The 18,109-nt window shown below is 39.9% G+C and overlaps 2 protein-coding genes across 3 annotated transcripts in view; both read left to right on the top strand.

Moving 5' to 3' along the window:
- si:dkeyp-115e12.6 (centromere protein F) overlaps nucleotides 1-3,617 on the top strand; it is a 35,045-nt gene extending 31,428 nt beyond the window's left edge. Inside the window, exon 18 of one of the 2 annotated variants that reach the window (XM_061900202.1) lies at nucleotides 3,534-3,617. The gene's annotated coding sequence lies outside the window, so the exon portion shown is untranslated. Of the gene's footprint in view, nucleotides 1-1,369; nucleotides 2,442-3,533 lie in introns of those variants that run through there. The other variant, XM_061900201.1, reaches the window with a different exon arrangement.
- Nucleotides 3,618-3,736: 119 nt separating this feature from the next.
- Nucleotides 3,737-18,109, top strand: part of kcnk4a (potassium channel, subfamily K, member 4a) — a 35,617-nt gene continuing 21,244 nt past the window's right edge. The window contains exons 1-4 of the mRNA XM_061900203.1: nucleotides 3,737-4,084; nucleotides 4,659-4,751; nucleotides 4,848-4,915; nucleotides 16,818-17,104. Coding sequence (XP_061756187.1) covers nucleotides 16,916-17,104 — 189 coding nt within the window. The 5' untranslated portion in view covers nucleotides 3,737-4,084; nucleotides 4,659-4,751; nucleotides 4,848-4,915; nucleotides 16,818-16,915. The remainder of the gene's footprint in view (nucleotides 4,085-4,658; nucleotides 4,752-4,847; nucleotides 4,916-16,817; nucleotides 17,105-18,109) is intronic.

Raw genomic sequence — 18,109 nt, forward strand, 5'->3', positions numbered from 1 at the left:
ATATATTATTTGTATTATTATTATTATTAAAATCTGTTATCTACATATTGAAGCTACATTTAAACCATAAATATTTGTATCGGCCTTTCCAAGATTTCCCAGGTTCTTAACCAAAGGCCATGGGCTGAGCCAGGACAGGTGCTGCACTTTCAAACGCACTTCCAACTCCAACTTAAGTTTCTCAAAAATAGTTTGATTTGAAAAAAAGGTCTTCAGTCCATGTACATCCAACACTACATCCAAAGTCAAGGAAAACTCGTTGAACTGCATACAAAGCTAGAAACAAAAAACTTAGGCCGAAGTGTTGCGTTAGAGATGGTCAAAAACTGTCTCTCAACCCCACATTTGTCTTGTCAGTTTCACCTGTATATGCTCTCGTTACAGGTGCTGTAAATGGCGCTTTCTAAATCAAGACATTAACTTGCAATATATCAAAACACATTTTCATGGCAATTCAAAAATTAATAACTTAACTTAATAATATATGCAGTACTAGAGGAATATAAATAACACAAAAATGGCTGCCACAACCATAATGAGCAAAATTAAAAGTAGCACAGTAGGCCCAAGTATACATCAAACAACACCACCATTATGACCCACATCAAAGTGCAGTAGCGCAGTAGGCCCAAGCATTCAACAAGCACCACTACAATGACCAACACCAAAGTGCAGTAGGCCCAAGCCATCTTTCAACTAATGAATATATGCAGGACTAAAGAAATATATACATATATACACACACACACACATATATATATATATATATATATATATATATATATATATATATATATATATATATATATATATATATATATATATATAGATATATATATCCTCATTAATGTGCTTGAAAACAGATAGGAACGAGTAAAATGTGTGTTTTTAATTGCCGTCCAGTGCTCAAGGGGTGCTATGATTTCTTCATTATGCTGACAGGATTGCCCTGAGATGAGGTCGCGACTTGTCCAGGGTGTACCCAGCCGTCCGCCCAATTGTAGCTGAGATAGGCACCAGCGCCCCCCGCGACCCCAATGAGAAAAAGCGGTTGAAAATGGATAGGATGGATGCTGACGGGATTAATAAAAGGCAATTGCTTCCAAATACATACAATTTAAATAGTACTCCGTTTCAGATTAAAGACCTCTACAGAGCCCAAACAATCCCAATTTGGATCCGTACCAAATGTATTACTACCTACCATATGCATATGCAATGTTAACACATAGTTAAAAAGAAATCATCCTTAGCTGTAATCGCAATGTGAACAAATAGTTGAAAATAAATGATCCTAGGTCTAATCCTAAGTATTGCTTTGGTAAACAAAGAGTGACCATGACCTCCTTGGCCATTTTTTGATTTCCAGACGCCTTCCATGGTCCTGTTGGCTTGTTGTGGCGGCAATCGTTGATCTCAGCGACACGATGGATGACATAGGCTTTAAAAAGGGACACAAAAAGTGCACCTGGGATGATGACAACATCCCCACATTGCACACACACACAAACACACACACACACATTCACCGACATGACTTATATTTAGCAACTTGCAGGAGTCCTTTAGTGAGCTTTGTTGTTCTTTCCACACCCCACCTCCCTTTTCCAAAAAAACACTACTTCTCCTTCGCTAACTTTCTATGAACTTCTGGCCAAGTGAGCGAGGGAATCAGTGCCTAGTTTTTTTTTGTTTTTAGATGAAGATAACTCCATGAAGGCCAAAGGGAGCTTGTTTTAAAATGTGACATTTCTTTAGTTTATTTCCTGTTTATCTTATTTATAGACGCATGAATGCGTGTAAGTGAAGGGCAGGTGTTTACAGAACCTAAACACTGTACATGAAAGTATAGAGTGTGTGTGTGTGTGTTGGAGGTTAGCTATGTTTTCATCTCCATGTTCCTGTGTGTGTGTGTGTGTGTGTGTGTGGGAGTAGCGGAGGGCCGCTGTCTGACGAACGTGCGCTGCTTTCCGCTCCATGTATGGTGAAACACCCGCGCTCTCCCAACGCTTTTCTGTTGTGCAGTGATGGCGTACTTGTCGGCCCGACCTGTTCTTCCTGCAATGTTTTATTAGCCGGCTACGCACACACAAGCTGCTTAATACAATCAAATATGGCATGCGTGTGTTTTGTGTTTCTCGCGCAAACTTGACTCCTGGGTTTAAAATCTTCTGTGCTGTGATTTATTTAAAATGTAGATATAGGGATTTTTTTTTGTTTAGTTTTTTACATTTTGAGTTTTTTTTTTTAGCGTTTTATCATTATCCCTACTCATTGACCATATTGAGACACACACACACTTTTTCCCTTTAGCTACCTGATTTATGTGGGACTTTTAGTGTTTTGGCAGTGAGGCAGGATTGCAAGCAGGTCTTTGTGTATCTTGTTACCTTACGTGAATGTAAAAGTCTGTGGCTCCAAATTAAACATTTCCTTCCTAAGTTGTCCTCTGACATTTGGTTGTATTTAATGTAGGTAATACTTGGCCTTTTTCCTAAAGTAGCTTTATGTTTTCTAACCAGAACTCAAGTATGTATCTATTTCTGTTCGAGTGTTTTCAATTCATAAATACAAATGTTATTGTATTCCACCAGTTTCTCCACTAGGTAGAGCACTTTAATATAACATAAATCAGGGGTAGGGAACCTATGGCTCTTGAGCCAGATGTGGCTCTTTTGATGACTGCATCTGGCTCTCAGATAAATCTGAGCTGACATTGCTTAACACGATAAGTAATGAATAATTCCACTTGTAATCATAGTGTTAAAAATAATGTTCAAAATATAAAACATTCTCATGCATTTTTAATCCATCCATCCGTTTTCTACCGAACCTGTTCAAGAAGTTGCATTAATGGTAAGAAGTTATTTATTTATTATTGGTTAGTGTGGGTCTTGCCCTCCTGGGGGTTCTTCAGACCCCCAAGCACCGACCTGAGAGCCTGTTTCAGGGTTACAATATTGTTTTATTTTTCAATAAGTCTCTCAGTTGCTTTCCAGCAATAGTATTTCCAGCCCCATCCCAGTCTCTCCTTCTAGATGCTGCTTATAACAGAGCGACAGGTGATTAGATAACAAGGCCTAGGTAGGCCATCTACGCACCTGTCGCTGCAGGCCCGCAGGCCACACCCCCTCCACAGTTAGCTTCAGAATAACAATGTTATTACAAAGAATAAGAGACCTAGTATACTCTAGAAATGTTGCTCTTACATAAAAATGCACGTGTTTAGTTGTGTTCAGTGTTAAAAAAAAATATTATATGGCTCTTACGAAAATATATTTTAAAATATTTGGCTTTTTGGCTCTCTCGGACAAAAAGGTTCCCGACCCCTGACAGAAATACATACAATTGAATAATTATTATATTTACTGTTAATGGATTCATGAGCTTTACTGGTTGCTGCCTCTCCATTCTCTTTCAAAATGCAATAAATCAGCAAACAATTTCACACTATGGCTATTATTCTGCATCAGCGATTAATTCAGTAATCCTGAACCTAACTTGAATTTTATTCTGGGTTTCCTCTGCTACAGCTGCAATAAAACAACTCAGACAAAATAACATCTAAAGGTATTAAAGTCATATATCCAAATATAAACTATGTTTCCTCCCTCTTTGCGTTTCATCGTGTTTTTGTAAACAATTACAAGTTAAAGGAGTTTGGCCTTGAAACGTTGCCTCTTTGTTTCACTGTATCATTCTCCAAAGATACAAGTGTAACTTTTTTGTTTCCAGAAAAACGACCAAGGGTGCAGAAGCTATGATTTACAACAACAATACACACACACACACACAGTCACACACATGCACGCGCGCGCATTCATATCCATCTCAGGAAACTGCGAGCCCGCTTTCTTCCTCCTCTGCGACGGAGTGCAATCACGGTGCTGTAATGTCCTTCCCTCTTCCTCCTCCTGGAGTCTTCTCTCCTTGTCAGGGTGATGTCGAGTCCCAAGAATGGGGAAACACCTTCCAAGGAGAAAACACGCATGCACTTTGACAACACACACACACACGCACACACACAGCTCCTGACTAAGGGTGAGAAAACCGCACATGTTGCTTGGACTTGGAAGTTTTAAAGGTAAGAACATTTGACTTTTTTTAATCATATATATGTGTATGTATATGTGCTGTGCTGTAAAAGACTTAACAAATAGTAAGGTAATGTTCTCGCAGGTACAGAAGAAATTATTTTATTGCAAATGAATAACTATTTCTATACATTTTTTCACTATTTCTGCATTAATATTTGTGTTTGAGTAATGCATGAGGAGTATTCTGCACTTAAACTATGAGAAAGTCTCTTCCTGTTTTCTGTAACAACTGAAAGGCTTCAAATGCACAATTTAAACTTTGTTACACCACTACAAATTATGAAAGCGATATCAGAACATGATTTTGCAAAGATAAGTGAACGTGCAAACTATTATTACATCTCTCGTTAACGTACCGGTCACAGAAAGGCATACTTTTGATATATTGTGTGAAATTTTCGGTATTTAGCTGCTGTATTTCCATTGCTTCATTTCCTTGGAGAGCGGGGGGTGGTCCACCTGCTCCAGATGAGATTAGCGACTCCTATTACCACAAAAAAACGGCATCAAACTGCCATCGCACGCATTGACGGAGATAAGTTGTAACCAGAATGCTAACAGTCTTCAGGAATCCCGCCAACGTCAGAAGGTCCAGGTGAATGCAGCAGGAGTTCCATCGCTGTGGTTCTTTAAAAAAGGCAAACACCCTACAAAGTGAGCCGAGCGCGGATAAGCGACAAATATGTTTTTATGGAAATCCCCCCTCCTTGCCTGTGCTTCGGTTTATTCAGAGAATTTTCTGTGTTGAAGGAGGCCCTTCAGAGGTTTTCAAGTCACCTGACCCAACATGGGATGAACTCCTGATTCAGCGCCTGAAGGTAACACCTCGTCTGCAGCACAATGGCTTCCTCTCACTGCACCACTACAATTTACATTCTCCACACAACATCAATGTGCATGTAATATGGACTCAGCACTTTCCTAGCTGTAGTAGTCAATGGCGGGACTTTCTGTGTGAAAGGGAAAGTTGCAATGCCTGGGACCAGGGTGTGATATTAAATCCCCTTCGCCCCAAACTCACCTCTGCCGTCCTGTTACATTGTTGCTCTCTTAAATATTTGATAATATCGACTACAACTATTTGTCCATGTCCTCGTGTGAAAGGTCTACATGGCAGAAATAGCATATAGCAGGGGTGTCAAACGTACGGCCTGCAGGCCGGATCCGGCCCGCGGGATGAGTTTGCTAAGTATACAAATTAACCTGGAATTGTATCCTGGATGTTGCAACAGAAATTGTTTATATCTTTGTAGATCAGGGGTTGGCAACCCTCCGCTCCGGAGCCGCATGCGGCTTTTGGATTACTTTGATGTGGCTCAGCTGCATACTTGCCGACCCCCCCATTTTTCCGAGAGGTTTCCCGGATTTCAGTGCCTCTCCCAGAAATCTCCCCAGGGTAACATTCTCAGACTTTCACCCGGACAACAATATTGAGGGGGTGCCGTGATGGCAATGCCTTGAACGTCCTCTCGAACATGTCGTCGCGTCCGCTTTAATACTATGCTATTTGAGTGCCGGGCCGCCACATCTAGTGTGCGGCTGCTGACTCAACGCCAAACGACTGCAAGGCATACTTGTTCAACAGCCATACAGGTTACACTGAGGGTTGTGATATAAACAACTTAAACACTCTTACTAAAATGTGCCACACTGTGAACCCACACAAAACAAGAATGACAAACACATTGCAGGAGAACATCCGCAGTGTAACACAGCATAAACACAACAGAACAAATACCCAGAATCCCATGCATCCCTAACTATTACGGGCTACATTATACACCCCCACTACCTCCGTGCGTCGGTTGAGGTGGGCGGGGTTTTTAACAGGATGCCACAATTTTGGCACACCCATCTGGAGGCAGTTTTGCAGCACCTCTCAAGCTACATCAGGTTGGAAGGGGAGCGTCGGTGAACAGCCATATCAGATCTCTCCGGATGAAGGTCTGGGCTCTGGCTGTGCCACTCAGGACCATGTACAGAGTTGTACTTAAGCTGTTCCTTCATTATGGGGCGGCATAGCTCAGTTGGTAGAGTGGCCGTGCCAGCAACTTGAGGGTTGCAGGTTCGATTCCCGCTTGTGCCATCCTAGTCGCTGCCGTTGTGTCCTTGGGCAAGACACTTTACCCACACTGGTTTAAATGTAACTTAGATATTGGGTGTCACTATGTAAAGCGCTTTGAGTCACTTGAGAAAAGCGCTATATAAATATAATTCACTTCACTTCACTTATCTTGGCTGTGTGCTGAGGGTTGTTGCCCTCCTGAAAGTCTGAGTTAAAGAGCCCTCTGGAGCAAGTTTTCATTGATGTCTCTGTACATTGCTGCATTCATCTTTCCCTCTATCCTGAAGCTAATTGCACCCCTCAGTATGATGCTGCCACCACCATGTAGGGATGGTATTGGCCTGGTTTCTTCTAAACATGACGCTTGGCATTCACAACAAAGACTTCATTTCTTGTCTCATCAGACCAGATAATTTAGTTTCTCACATTGTTGCAAAGATGGTTGTCCCTTTGGAAGGTTTCTATCCACAGAGGAATGCTGGAGCTCTTACAAGAGTGACCATCGGGTTCTTAGTCACCTCCCTGACCAGGGTCCTTCTCCCCCTGATCGCTCAGTTTATATGACCGGCCAGCTCAAGGAAGACTCCTGGTGTTCCAAACCTCTTCCATTTAGAGATAATGGAGGCCTCTGTGCTCATTGGGACCTTCAAGGCAGCAAATCTTGTTCTATATCCTATCCCAGATCTGTGCCTCCAGACAATCCTGTCTCGGGGGTCCACAGACAATTCCTTGGACTTTGTGCTCTGCCATGCACTGTCAAGTGTGGACCTTTATAAATAGACAGGTGTAAACATTTCCAAATGATTTCTAACCAACTGGATTTATTACAGGTGCACTCCATTAAGCGGTAGGAACATATCCAGGATGATCAGTTGAAACAGGATGCACCTGATCTCACTTTTGAGCTCCATGGCAAAGGCTGTTAATACTTATGTACATGTATATGTATATTTTTAAATACATTTGCAAAAAATCTCACAAAAATTGTCATTACGGGGTATTGTGTGCAGAATTTTGAGGACAAAAATCCAATAATTCCATTTTGGAAGGTGCAGAACAGTGGTTTTCAACCTTTTTTGAGCCAGAGCACATTTTTTGTGTTGAAAAAATGCGGAGGCACACCACCAGCAGAAATCATTAAAAAACAAATCTCAGTTGACAAATTAAAAGATTTTGTCACAATTTTTGGATATGACTTTAAAGCATAAGTAAGCATGCGTGACTATAGCTCTTGTCTCAAAGTAGGTGTACTGTCACCACCTGTAACATCACACCCTGACTTATTTGGACTTTTTTGCTGTTTTCCTGTGTGTAGTGTTTTACTTCTTGTATTGCGCTCCTATTATGGTGCATTTTCCTTTTATTATTTTCCTGTAGCAGTTTCATGTCATCCTTTGAATGATATTTCCTGCATCTACTTTGTCTTAGCAAACAAGAATATTTCAGTTGTTTTTATCCTTCTTTGTGGGGACATTGTTGATTGTCATGTCATGTTCGGATGTACTTTGTGGCACCGTCTTTGTTCCACAGTAAGTCTTTGCTGTCGTCCAGCATTCTGTTTTTGTTTACTTTGTAGCCAGTTCAGTTGTAGTTTTGTTCTGCATAGCCTTCCCTAAGCTTCAATGCTTTTTCTTAGGGGCACTCACCTTTTGTTTATTTTGGGTTTAAGCATTAGACACCTTTTTACCTGCATTCTGCCTCCCGCTGTTTCTGACAGCTACCAAGCTATTAGTTACCGCCTGCCACCTACTGAAATGGGGGAGTATTACACAGTTATTCTTCCGAGCTATTAGACAGCACCAACACTCAACAACAACACATCATTTGTAGACTATAATTACTGGTTTGTAATTTTTTTTTTAACCCAAATAGGTAAAATTACATAATCTCCCACGGCACACAGCCGCTGCACAGTGGTTGAAAAACACTGATGTAGAAAAAGGGAAGTGTTGTGAATACTTTCCGCTCAAAGGCAAATATATGCTATGTCTCATGTCAGGGGATGGCTGTGTTTAAAACCTCTAAAAGCTTAGTGTCCACATGTGTGGACAGCACCTTTTTAGCTCTTATTTCCAAAATGGTGTACACTACTGAATTGGGGTCTTGTGGACACTTACACTGCCATCTGGTGGTGTCTGAAGAGTAATTGAATTTGGGAAAAAAAAGTGTAAAAATAAGAATTAGCATGTCACTAAACATGAAGTACACATTTGTGTACTTATGGACTAAGTACATCATATCAAAAGATGATTTTTAGTTTTTATTGTAATTCGGGTCCAATAAGTCCAAATAGCAAAGAGAAATAAAAAAATTATGTAAACAAACAGCTTGTGCCTTCAAATGCAGAGAATAACTTTGCCACACCTAGTGTGTGTGTGACAATAATTGGTACTTTAACTTTAACCAGCTCAGGTACTGTGTCCAAAGATGGAAAGTTAAACTTTAAACACAACTTAGACCGGTAAGAGTCAGCAAAAATCTAGCTTTTTTTTGGCTGTCCTTAACCCTCGGAGTATATTGGGGAATTTTTCGTCCTTTCAGGTCTGTATGGCCATAACCTTGGTTGTTACTTCTGAATGGAATTGTTTTTTTTTTTCCCAAGAGGGTTTTTTTATTTCAATTTTAATATTTTTATTATTTCATTTTTCAACAATACGATGGGAACTAATTTTAGGCTATTAAAGTGTAGTGCCAGGAGGGAGTTAAGAGTGTATAAAAAATGTATTTATATAATTTTTTGTTCTGACATCATAAACCAACTTCAGTCCTCAGTAAAAACAGCAATCTCTTTCTTAGTTCAACCCTTCCAATACCAATTTGACCTCAACGTGGCAATCAGTAGTTTTGAAGAGTGCATAAAATGATGCATAGATTGTCCTAACAGTAAATATGACATTGTACCATTTTTTCACAAAATGAAGATGAAACTCGAAACAGCAACAATGCATCAAATGAGTTTAATACTGATCTTATGTTTATACACCAGTCCCAGAGCCCTGAAACATGTACATTTTGAAAGATAACTCATGTGATGCATTTAAACCAGTGGTTCTCAAATGGGGGTACATGTACCCCTGGGGGTACTTGAAGGTATGCCAAGGGGTACGTGAGATTTTTTTTTTAATATTCTAAAAATAGCAACAATTCAAAAATCCTCTATAAATATATTTATTGAATAATACTTCAACAAAATATGAATGTAAGTTCATAAACTGAAAAGAAATTCAACAATGCAATATTCAGTGTTGACAGCTAGATTTTTTTGTGGACATGTTCCATAAATATTGATGTTAAAGATTTCTTTTTTTGTGTGAAGAAATGTTTCGAATGAAGTTGATGAATCCAGATGGATCTCTATTACAATCCCCAAAGAGGGCACTTTAAGTTGATGATTACTTCTATGTGTAGAAATATTGATTTATAATTGAATCACTTGTTTATTTTTCAACAAGTTTTTAGTTATTTTTATATTTTTTTTTCCAAAGTTAAGGAAAGACCACTACAAATGAGCAATATTTTGCACTGTTATACAATTTAATAAATCAGAAACTGATGACAGTGCTGTATTTTACTTATCTTTTTTTCAACCAAAAATGCTTTGCTCTGATTAGGGCATAGGTGTCAAACTCTGGCCCGTGGGCCAAATATGGCCCGCCATGTAATTTAATTTGGCCCTTGAGGCAATATCAAATTAACATTAGAGCTGGCCCGCCGGTGTTATACAGCGGTGCCGCTGTAACACCGCATTCACCGATTTCCCGGGAGACTCTTGAATTTCGGTGCCCCTCCCAAAAATCTCCCGCTGCAACCATTCTACCGAATTCCACCCGGACAACAATAATGGGGGTGTGTCTTAAAGGCACTGCCTTTAGTGTCCCCTACAACCTGTCGTCAAGTCTGTTTTTCCTCCTCACAAACAGCGTGCCGGCCCAGTCACGTAATATATGTGGCTTCTACACACATGTAAGTAAATGCAAGGCATACTTGATCAACAGCATACAGGTCACACTGAGGGTGGCCATATAAACAACTTTTAACTGTTACAAATATGCGCCACACTGTGAACCCACACCAAACAAGAATGACCAACATATTTCGGGAGAACATCCACACCGTAACACAACATAAACACAACAGAACAAATACCCAGAACCCCTTGCAGCACTAACTCTTCTGGACCGCTACAATATACACCCCCTCCCCGCTAACAACAAACCCCGCCCCTTAACCCCACCCACCTGAGCCCCGACATTAACTGAGCAGTAAAAACGCCTGAATGGTTGATTTATTCATTATTTTATTTTCAAATGTATTAGCCTCTGGAAAAAGTTAATGTTGATATTTACCTCAGAAGGCTGCAAATACAAAAGAGACATTTGATTTTTATTTAAATTTGATTTGATGATTTTTGGGTCCCTATTAAAAGATTAATTTGTTCAACCTCGGCCCGCGGCTTTGTTCAGTTTTAAATTTTGGCCCACTCTTTATTTGAGTTTGACACCCCTGGATTAGGGGGTACTTGAATTAAAAAAATGTTCACAGTGGGTACATCACTGAAAAAAGGTTGAGAACCACTGATTTAAACAGTCAAAATGCAGAAAAATATGTCATTTTTGTTTTTTAAGAATAAAGTTCATTGTGAGATTTGAGCAAAAACAGTAGGAAAAAATATGAATGGCAACATTTTCATACACAATGTATGCCCCAGAGGGTTAATGAATGAAAAAACCTGACATAATTATATCGAATGGCCGTTTAAAGAGTCAAAATGCAGAAAAACATGTAATTATTGTTTTTTAAGAATAAAGTTCATTGTGAGATCTGAGCAAAAACAGTAGGAAAAAATATGAATGGCAACATTTTCATGCACCTAAATATGAAATAATGTTTGCCCCGGAGGGTTAAAGAAGAACTACTTTTAACTTTCTTGTGGTATAGATAATAGCGTATGTAGTTCCAGTGTAGTGTCATCATTTCTCTTACACTCTTTAACTATGTATATTGGACACAAACTTCTCTTTTTTTTCAGCCACAGTCAGAAATAAAATTCAAAAACAAAATGTAAATTTGCCGGTCACATTAGGTACACCTGCCTACTCTCCGACTGATACAGAGCGGCATCAAAAAAAGCAGATTTGATGTCGCACATCGGTCGTCTTACGCACATGCCAAGATCAGATCAAAATAAAAGTTTATCTTTTGTTTTCTCAAGCGGTGTCTTAATGTCGTCATCTTTTTCCGTCGGCAACAAATCCCATTTCGCAGTGGCCCAAAAGTAGTCAACAAAGAAGTCGTTATTTTAAAGGCATGAAAGGGGTGGGGGTTGTATGCAAACTTCGGGGATGAGGTTTACCACTGCCCATATATGTACTTCCGCCAATCTGTGACATCACAAGTGGCCCACGTTAAACAAAAATACAAAACAGCGCTCAAAGGCTTCAAAAGCTGTGTAAACCCAAGCCAAAATGCATGAATTCTTATGATTTAACACAAGCATCCAACTTAGTAACAATATTTTATACATCAGAGAAGAGGAAAATCCTCTTTAAACATCCCTTTCCCCCACTGTACTTTAGTGTGAAAAACAACTTCTATTTGTCACCTGCAAAATCAATCTGCGGCATGGGCTGTTATCTGCCATCTTCAAAGGAAGTTTCATACAAATCCACAATTTCCTCTGGATCCCAGAGAACAAAACCGTAGCATGAATGGCGGTGAGTAGAACTCAAGTCTCTGCCAAGGCCCAACAGCTGGAGGCGGAAGACAAAACATGTGAAAAGTAACACGCTGGGTGATGTTGTTCTACTCCACTCCTGCAGGGGGCACTAATGCAGGCTGACAAGTGATAGTGTATTCCTAAATCTGCATTAATCCTGTAGAGTTTTATTGTGTGAATCCTCCAAAACATTCACACATGCTTTTCGACACCAAAATTCATCTTTATTCAACTACTTTTTCTTCTTCTCCAGATTTTGGTGCGCTCCACCGTCCAGATTTTTCACCCGATTCAAAGCGTTCCAACTTCAAACTGTTCAGCCTACTCCGGAATCGCAGGCTTTTCCCTTGACAAATTCCCAGAATTCCAGGCTTTCCGGGACATTTTCCCAATTCAAAATGAATTGGCCATTTTTCAAACTTCCACCATTTCCACATTTTTCAACCAACTCAAACCATTGCACCATCCTGGAAATTTAAACTACCCTTTTTACGAGTCAAATAAAAATTCCCAATTTTTCCGAAATTCCCAACATTTCTTGCCCGATTGAAACAATTCCAACACCAATCTATTCAGCTCATTCAGGACATTCATACTCCTGATCATTTTCCAAAAATCCAGTTTTTCCCCAAATTCCTTAATTTCCAGGAATTTCCCATTGAAATGAATGGGACATTTTACAAAATTGCACGATTCCCACATTTTTAAACCTATTCAAACCATTCCACCTTCAACACATTCCACAATCCTAGACATTCTAACAACCATTTTTCCAAGTTAAAAAAAAATCCCAGATACCATTTACTACTAAGGAAATTTCGGAAAAATCTGGATTTCTTTGAAACAACAATTCCAACACCAAACGATTCAGCTCATTCAAGACATTCATACTCCTGATAATTTTCCCCTTTTCCCGCTTTTCCCCAAATTCCCTAATTTCCAGGAAGTTCCTGTTGAAATGACTGGGACATTTTTCCATGTTGTACGATTCCCACATTTTTCAACCTATTTAAACCATTCCAACATTAACACATTCCACTCATCCTGGACATTCAAACTACCCTTTTTCCAAGTTAAAAAAAATCCAGATTTTCCTGAAATGGGAATTTCGGGAAAATCTGGAATAAAATTCCAAAATCAACCGATTCAGCTCATTCAGGACGTTCATGTTCCTGATCATTTTCCAAAAATCCATCTTTTCCCCAAATTCCCTAATGTCCAGGAAGTTCCCATTGAAATGAATGGGACATTTTTCCAAGTTGCACAATTGCCTCATTTTTCAACCAATTCAAACCATTCCAACATTAAAACATTCCACTCATCCTGGACATTAAAACTACGCTTTTTCCCCAGTTAATTTTTTTTTTCCAGATTTTTCCAAAATTCCCTAATACCATTTACTACTAAGGAAATTTCGGAAAAATCTGGATTTTTTTGAAACAACAATTCCAACACCAAACGATTCAGCTCATTCAAGACATTCATACTCCTGATAATTTCCCCCTTTTCCCGCTTTTCCCCAAATTCCCTAATTTCCAGGAAGTTCCTGTTGAAATGACTGGGACATTTTTCCATGTTGTACGATTCCCACATTTTTCAACCTATTTAAACCATTCCAACATTAACACATTCCACTCATCCTGGACATTCAAACTACCCTTTTTCCAAGTTAAAAAAAAATCCAGATTTTCCTGAAATGGGAATTTCGGGAAAATCTGGAATAAAATTCCAAAATCAACCGATTCAGCTCATTCAGGACGTTCATGTTCCTGATCATTTTCCAAAAATCCAGCTTTTCCCCAAATTCCCTAATGTCCAGGAAGTTCCCATTGAAATGAATGGGACATTTTTCCAAGTTGCACAATTGCCTCATTTTTCAACCAATTCAAACCATTCCAACATTAAAACATTCCACTCATCCTGGACATTAAAACTACGCTTTTTCCCCAGTTAATTTTTTTTTTCCAGATTTTTCCAAAATTCCCTAATACCATTTACTACTAAGGGAATTTAGGAAAAATCTGGAATTTTTTGAAGCAACAATTCCAACACCAAACGATTCAGCTCATTCAGGACATTCATACTCGTAATCATTTTCCAATGATCCCGTTTTTCCCTAAATTCCCTAATTTCCAGGAAGTTCCTATGTAAATGATTGGGACATTTTTCCAAGTTGTACGATTCCCACATTTTTCAACCTATTCAAACCATTCCAACACTAACACATTCCACTCATCCTGGACATTCAAACTACCCTTTTTCCAAGTTAAAAAAAAAATCCAGATTTTCCTGAAATGGGAATTTCGGGAAAATCTGGAATACAATTCCAACATCAACCGATTCAGCTCATTCATGTTCCTGATCATTTTCCAAAAATCCCCCTTTTCCCCAAATTCCCTAATTTCCAGGAAGTTCCTGTTAAAATGACTGGTACATTTTTCCATGCTGTACGATTCCCACATTTTTCAACCTATTTAAACCATTCCAACATTAACACATTCCACTCATCCTGGACATTAAAACCACGCTTTTTCCCCACTTAAAACTTTTTTTCCAGATTTTTCCGAAATTCCCTAATACCATTTACTACGAAGGGAATTTAGGAAAAATCTGGAATTTTTTGAAGCAACAATTCCAACACCAAACGATTCAGCTCATTCAGGACATTCATACTCGTAATCATTTTCCAAAAATCCCGTTTTTCCCTAAATTCCCTAATTTCCAGGAAGTTCCTATTGAAATTATTGGGGTATTTTTCCAAGTTGTACGATTCCCACATTTTTCAACCTATTCCACTCATCCTGGACATTCAAAGTAACACTTTCCCAAGATAAAGTTATGTTAAAGTACCAATGATTGTCACACACACACTAGGTGTGGTGAAATGTGTCTTCTGCATTTGACCCATCACCCTTGATCACCCCCTGGGAGGTGAGGAGAGCAGTGAGCAGCAGCATTGGCCATGCCTGGGAATCATTTTTGGTGATTTAACCCCTAATACCAACAACCCTTGATGCTGAGTGCCAAGCAGGGAGGTAATGGCTCCCATTGTTAGTCTTTGGTCTGACTCGGCCGGGGTTTGAACTCACAACCTACCCATCTCAGGCCGGACACTCTAACCACAAGGCCACTGAGCAGGTCAAACCAAATTCCAGTTTTCCCGGAAATTCAAAACATTCAAACCATTACATCTTTCAAACCAACCCTTTCAGCGTTTAAACAATTTTAACATTTTAAACCATTTCTACATTCATCCCACGTTCCATGAGCATTTCAGTTCGGCGTCATCTCTTCAACATTCAAACCATTCCAACGTTCAAATTACATTCTGTCAGCATTTCACTTCAACTTCAGCATTGGAGCATTCACACGCACTTCCTTCAGGAGTTGCCTCTTCTAGTTTATTTGGATGAAATGCATACTTGCCAACCTTGAGGCCTCTAATTTCGGGAGGTTCGGGCTGGGGAGGGGGGCGTGGTTGGGGGCGGGTCGTCATTAAGAGGAGAGTAAAATATTTACAGCTAGAATTACCAAAGTCAAGTATTTCATATATATGTATATATATAAAACATACTTGACTTTCGGTGAATTCTAGCTATATACTGTATATATGTATTTATTTTATTATATATATATATAAAATAAATACTTGAATTTCAGTGTTCATTTATTTACACATATACACACACATAACACTCATCTACTCATTGTTGAGTTAAGGGTTGAATTGTCCATCCTTCTTCTATTCTCTGTCACTATTTTTCTAACCATGCTGAACACCCTCTCTGATGATGCATTGCTGTGTGGCACGCACAAAAGTGCTTTCATCAAAATCACTAGAGCAGTGTTTTTGAACGTTGTTGGAGGTACCGAACCCCACCAGTTTTATTATACACTTTCACCGAACCCTTCTTTAGTGAAAAATAAAATGTTTTTTTCAAATTAAAGACAAGGTTATATGTTTTTTTTTTTACAGGTGCACAAAATGAACCGTGCATGAACATCAACTTGTTCAAAGAACAAAACCAACAGTGCATGAACTCACAACAAATTACACACCTGTAAATCTGATGGAAAATTAGATGGAACATTGTTCGGGGGTATCCATAGTACGCCGATAGGGATAAGTTTTTATTTGCACGATGAGTCGGGTGTGTCTTGACCTCCGCGGCGGATGTTCCGCTGAACCCCTGAGGCCGACTCACCGAACCCCTAGGGTTCGATCGAACCCAGGTTAAGAACCACTGCGCTAGAGTCTGTAATCTTCCATCTTCGTCTCCTTGTGTGCGCAGTTTTGCACTGCACTCTCTAAAAGCCGGAGATGTTATTGTCACATATGCATGTACAGTAGATGGCAGTATTGTCCTGTTTAAGAGTGTCACAACATTGCTGTTTACGGCAGACAAACTGCTTTACGGTAGACGAAAACGTGACTGCTGTTGTTGTGTGTTGTTACCGCGCTGGGAGAACGTTAATGAAACTGCCCAACAATAAACCCACATAAGAAACCAATCATTCTACAGTTATAACGTCATTGGGCAGACACGCTGTTTATATTGTGGGAAAGCGGACGTGTAAACCGGCTGTCCTCACTCAGGTCCGCATGGTGCTGGAGGGGGCCTGAATTTCGGGAGGTTTTCGGGAGAGGCGCTGAATTTCGGGGGTCTCCCGGAAAATCTGGGAGGGTTGGCAAGTATGATGAACTAACCCCAACAATGTATTGAATGAGGTTTTTAGTGTTAGTATCCGGATTCAAACCTGTTGTGTCGTTAGAGACCAAAATTGTTTCCAAATTGTAAACATGACCGCCGAGGTTTTAATGACATCATCAATGTGTGACTTCTCACCCACATTTCCTGGAAGACCTTCCTGTCACTTCTTTGACGTACACAAATACAAGTCAGCCCTCTAAAAAAAGGAACTTCCTGTTTACATACAGCTGTGGCACCCGTGTATCCTGACTACGAGCGCCACCAGACCGGCGACCTCTAACCTGGGGAGGGGAGGGGCTGAGGGGGGGCGCCGCGGTGTGACAACATGCGCTGCACCACCCTCTTGGCCCTGCTGCTGGGGGTGGTGCTGTACCTCTGCATGGGCGCGCTGGTCTTCCAGAATCTGGAGGCTTCCGAGGAGAGCGTCAAGTTCCAGGAGCTGCTGGAGGCCAAGAACAACTTCCTGAATAATCACTCCTGTGTGAGCGAGCGGGAATTCTACAAGCTTGTGAAGGTATCAGAGGACTCGTTAATTACATAACACCAATCTCACTCAACAACACTTTAGAAGTGTGGCCTTGGAGCCGCTGCATAGGGACATTTTCTACATGTTCCAGTCCCCAAAATGTAAATAGAAGGCTGAGAATGTTAAAAATGTGTACTACAAACCCCGTTTCCATATGAGTTGGGTTTACATTTAGATGTAAATATAAACGGAATACAATCAATGATTTGCAAATCCTTTTCAACCCATATTCAGTTGAATGCACTACAAAGACAAGATATTTGATGTTCAAACTCAGATTTAATTATTATTTTTTTAAATAATACCTTAAAATTTTATGGCTGTAACATGTGCCAAAGTAGTTGGGAAAGGGCATGGTCACCACTGTGTTACATCACCTTTTCTTTTAACAACACTCAAACGTTTGGGAACTGAGGAAACCATTTGTTGAAGCTTTGAAAGTGGAATTCTTTCCCATTCTTGTTTTATGTAGAGCTTCAGTCGTTCAACAGTCCGGTGTCTCCGCTGTCGTATTTTACGCTTCATAATGCGCCACACATTTTCCATGGGAGACAGGTCTGGACTGCAGGCTGGCTGGCCAGGAAAGTACCCGCACTCTTTTTTTAACGAAGCCACGCTGTTGTAACACTTGTCTTGCTGAAATAAGCAGGGGCGTCCATGATAACGTTGCTTAGATGACAACATATGTTGCTCCAAAACCTGTATGGACCTTTCAGCATTAATGGTGCCTTAACTGATGTGTAAGTTACCCATGCCTTGGGCACTAATACACCCCCATACCATCACAGATGCTGGCTTTTGAACTTTGCGCCTATAACAATCCGGATGGTTATTTTCCTCTTTGTTCCGGAGGACACCATGGCCACAGTTTCCTAATATAATTTGAAATGTGGACTAATCAGAACACTTTACCACTTTGCATCAGTCCGTCTTAGATGAGCTCGGTTGATAAGTGTCTTTCGCTTTGCATAGAGTTTTAACTTGCACTTACAA

The sequence above is a fragment of the Nerophis ophidion genome, linkage group LG05 (assembly GCF_033978795.1).
Source record: "Nerophis ophidion isolate RoL-2023_Sa linkage group LG05, RoL_Noph_v1.0, whole genome shotgun sequence".
NCBI lineage: Eukaryota > Metazoa > Chordata > Actinopteri > Syngnathiformes > Syngnathidae > Nerophis > Nerophis ophidion.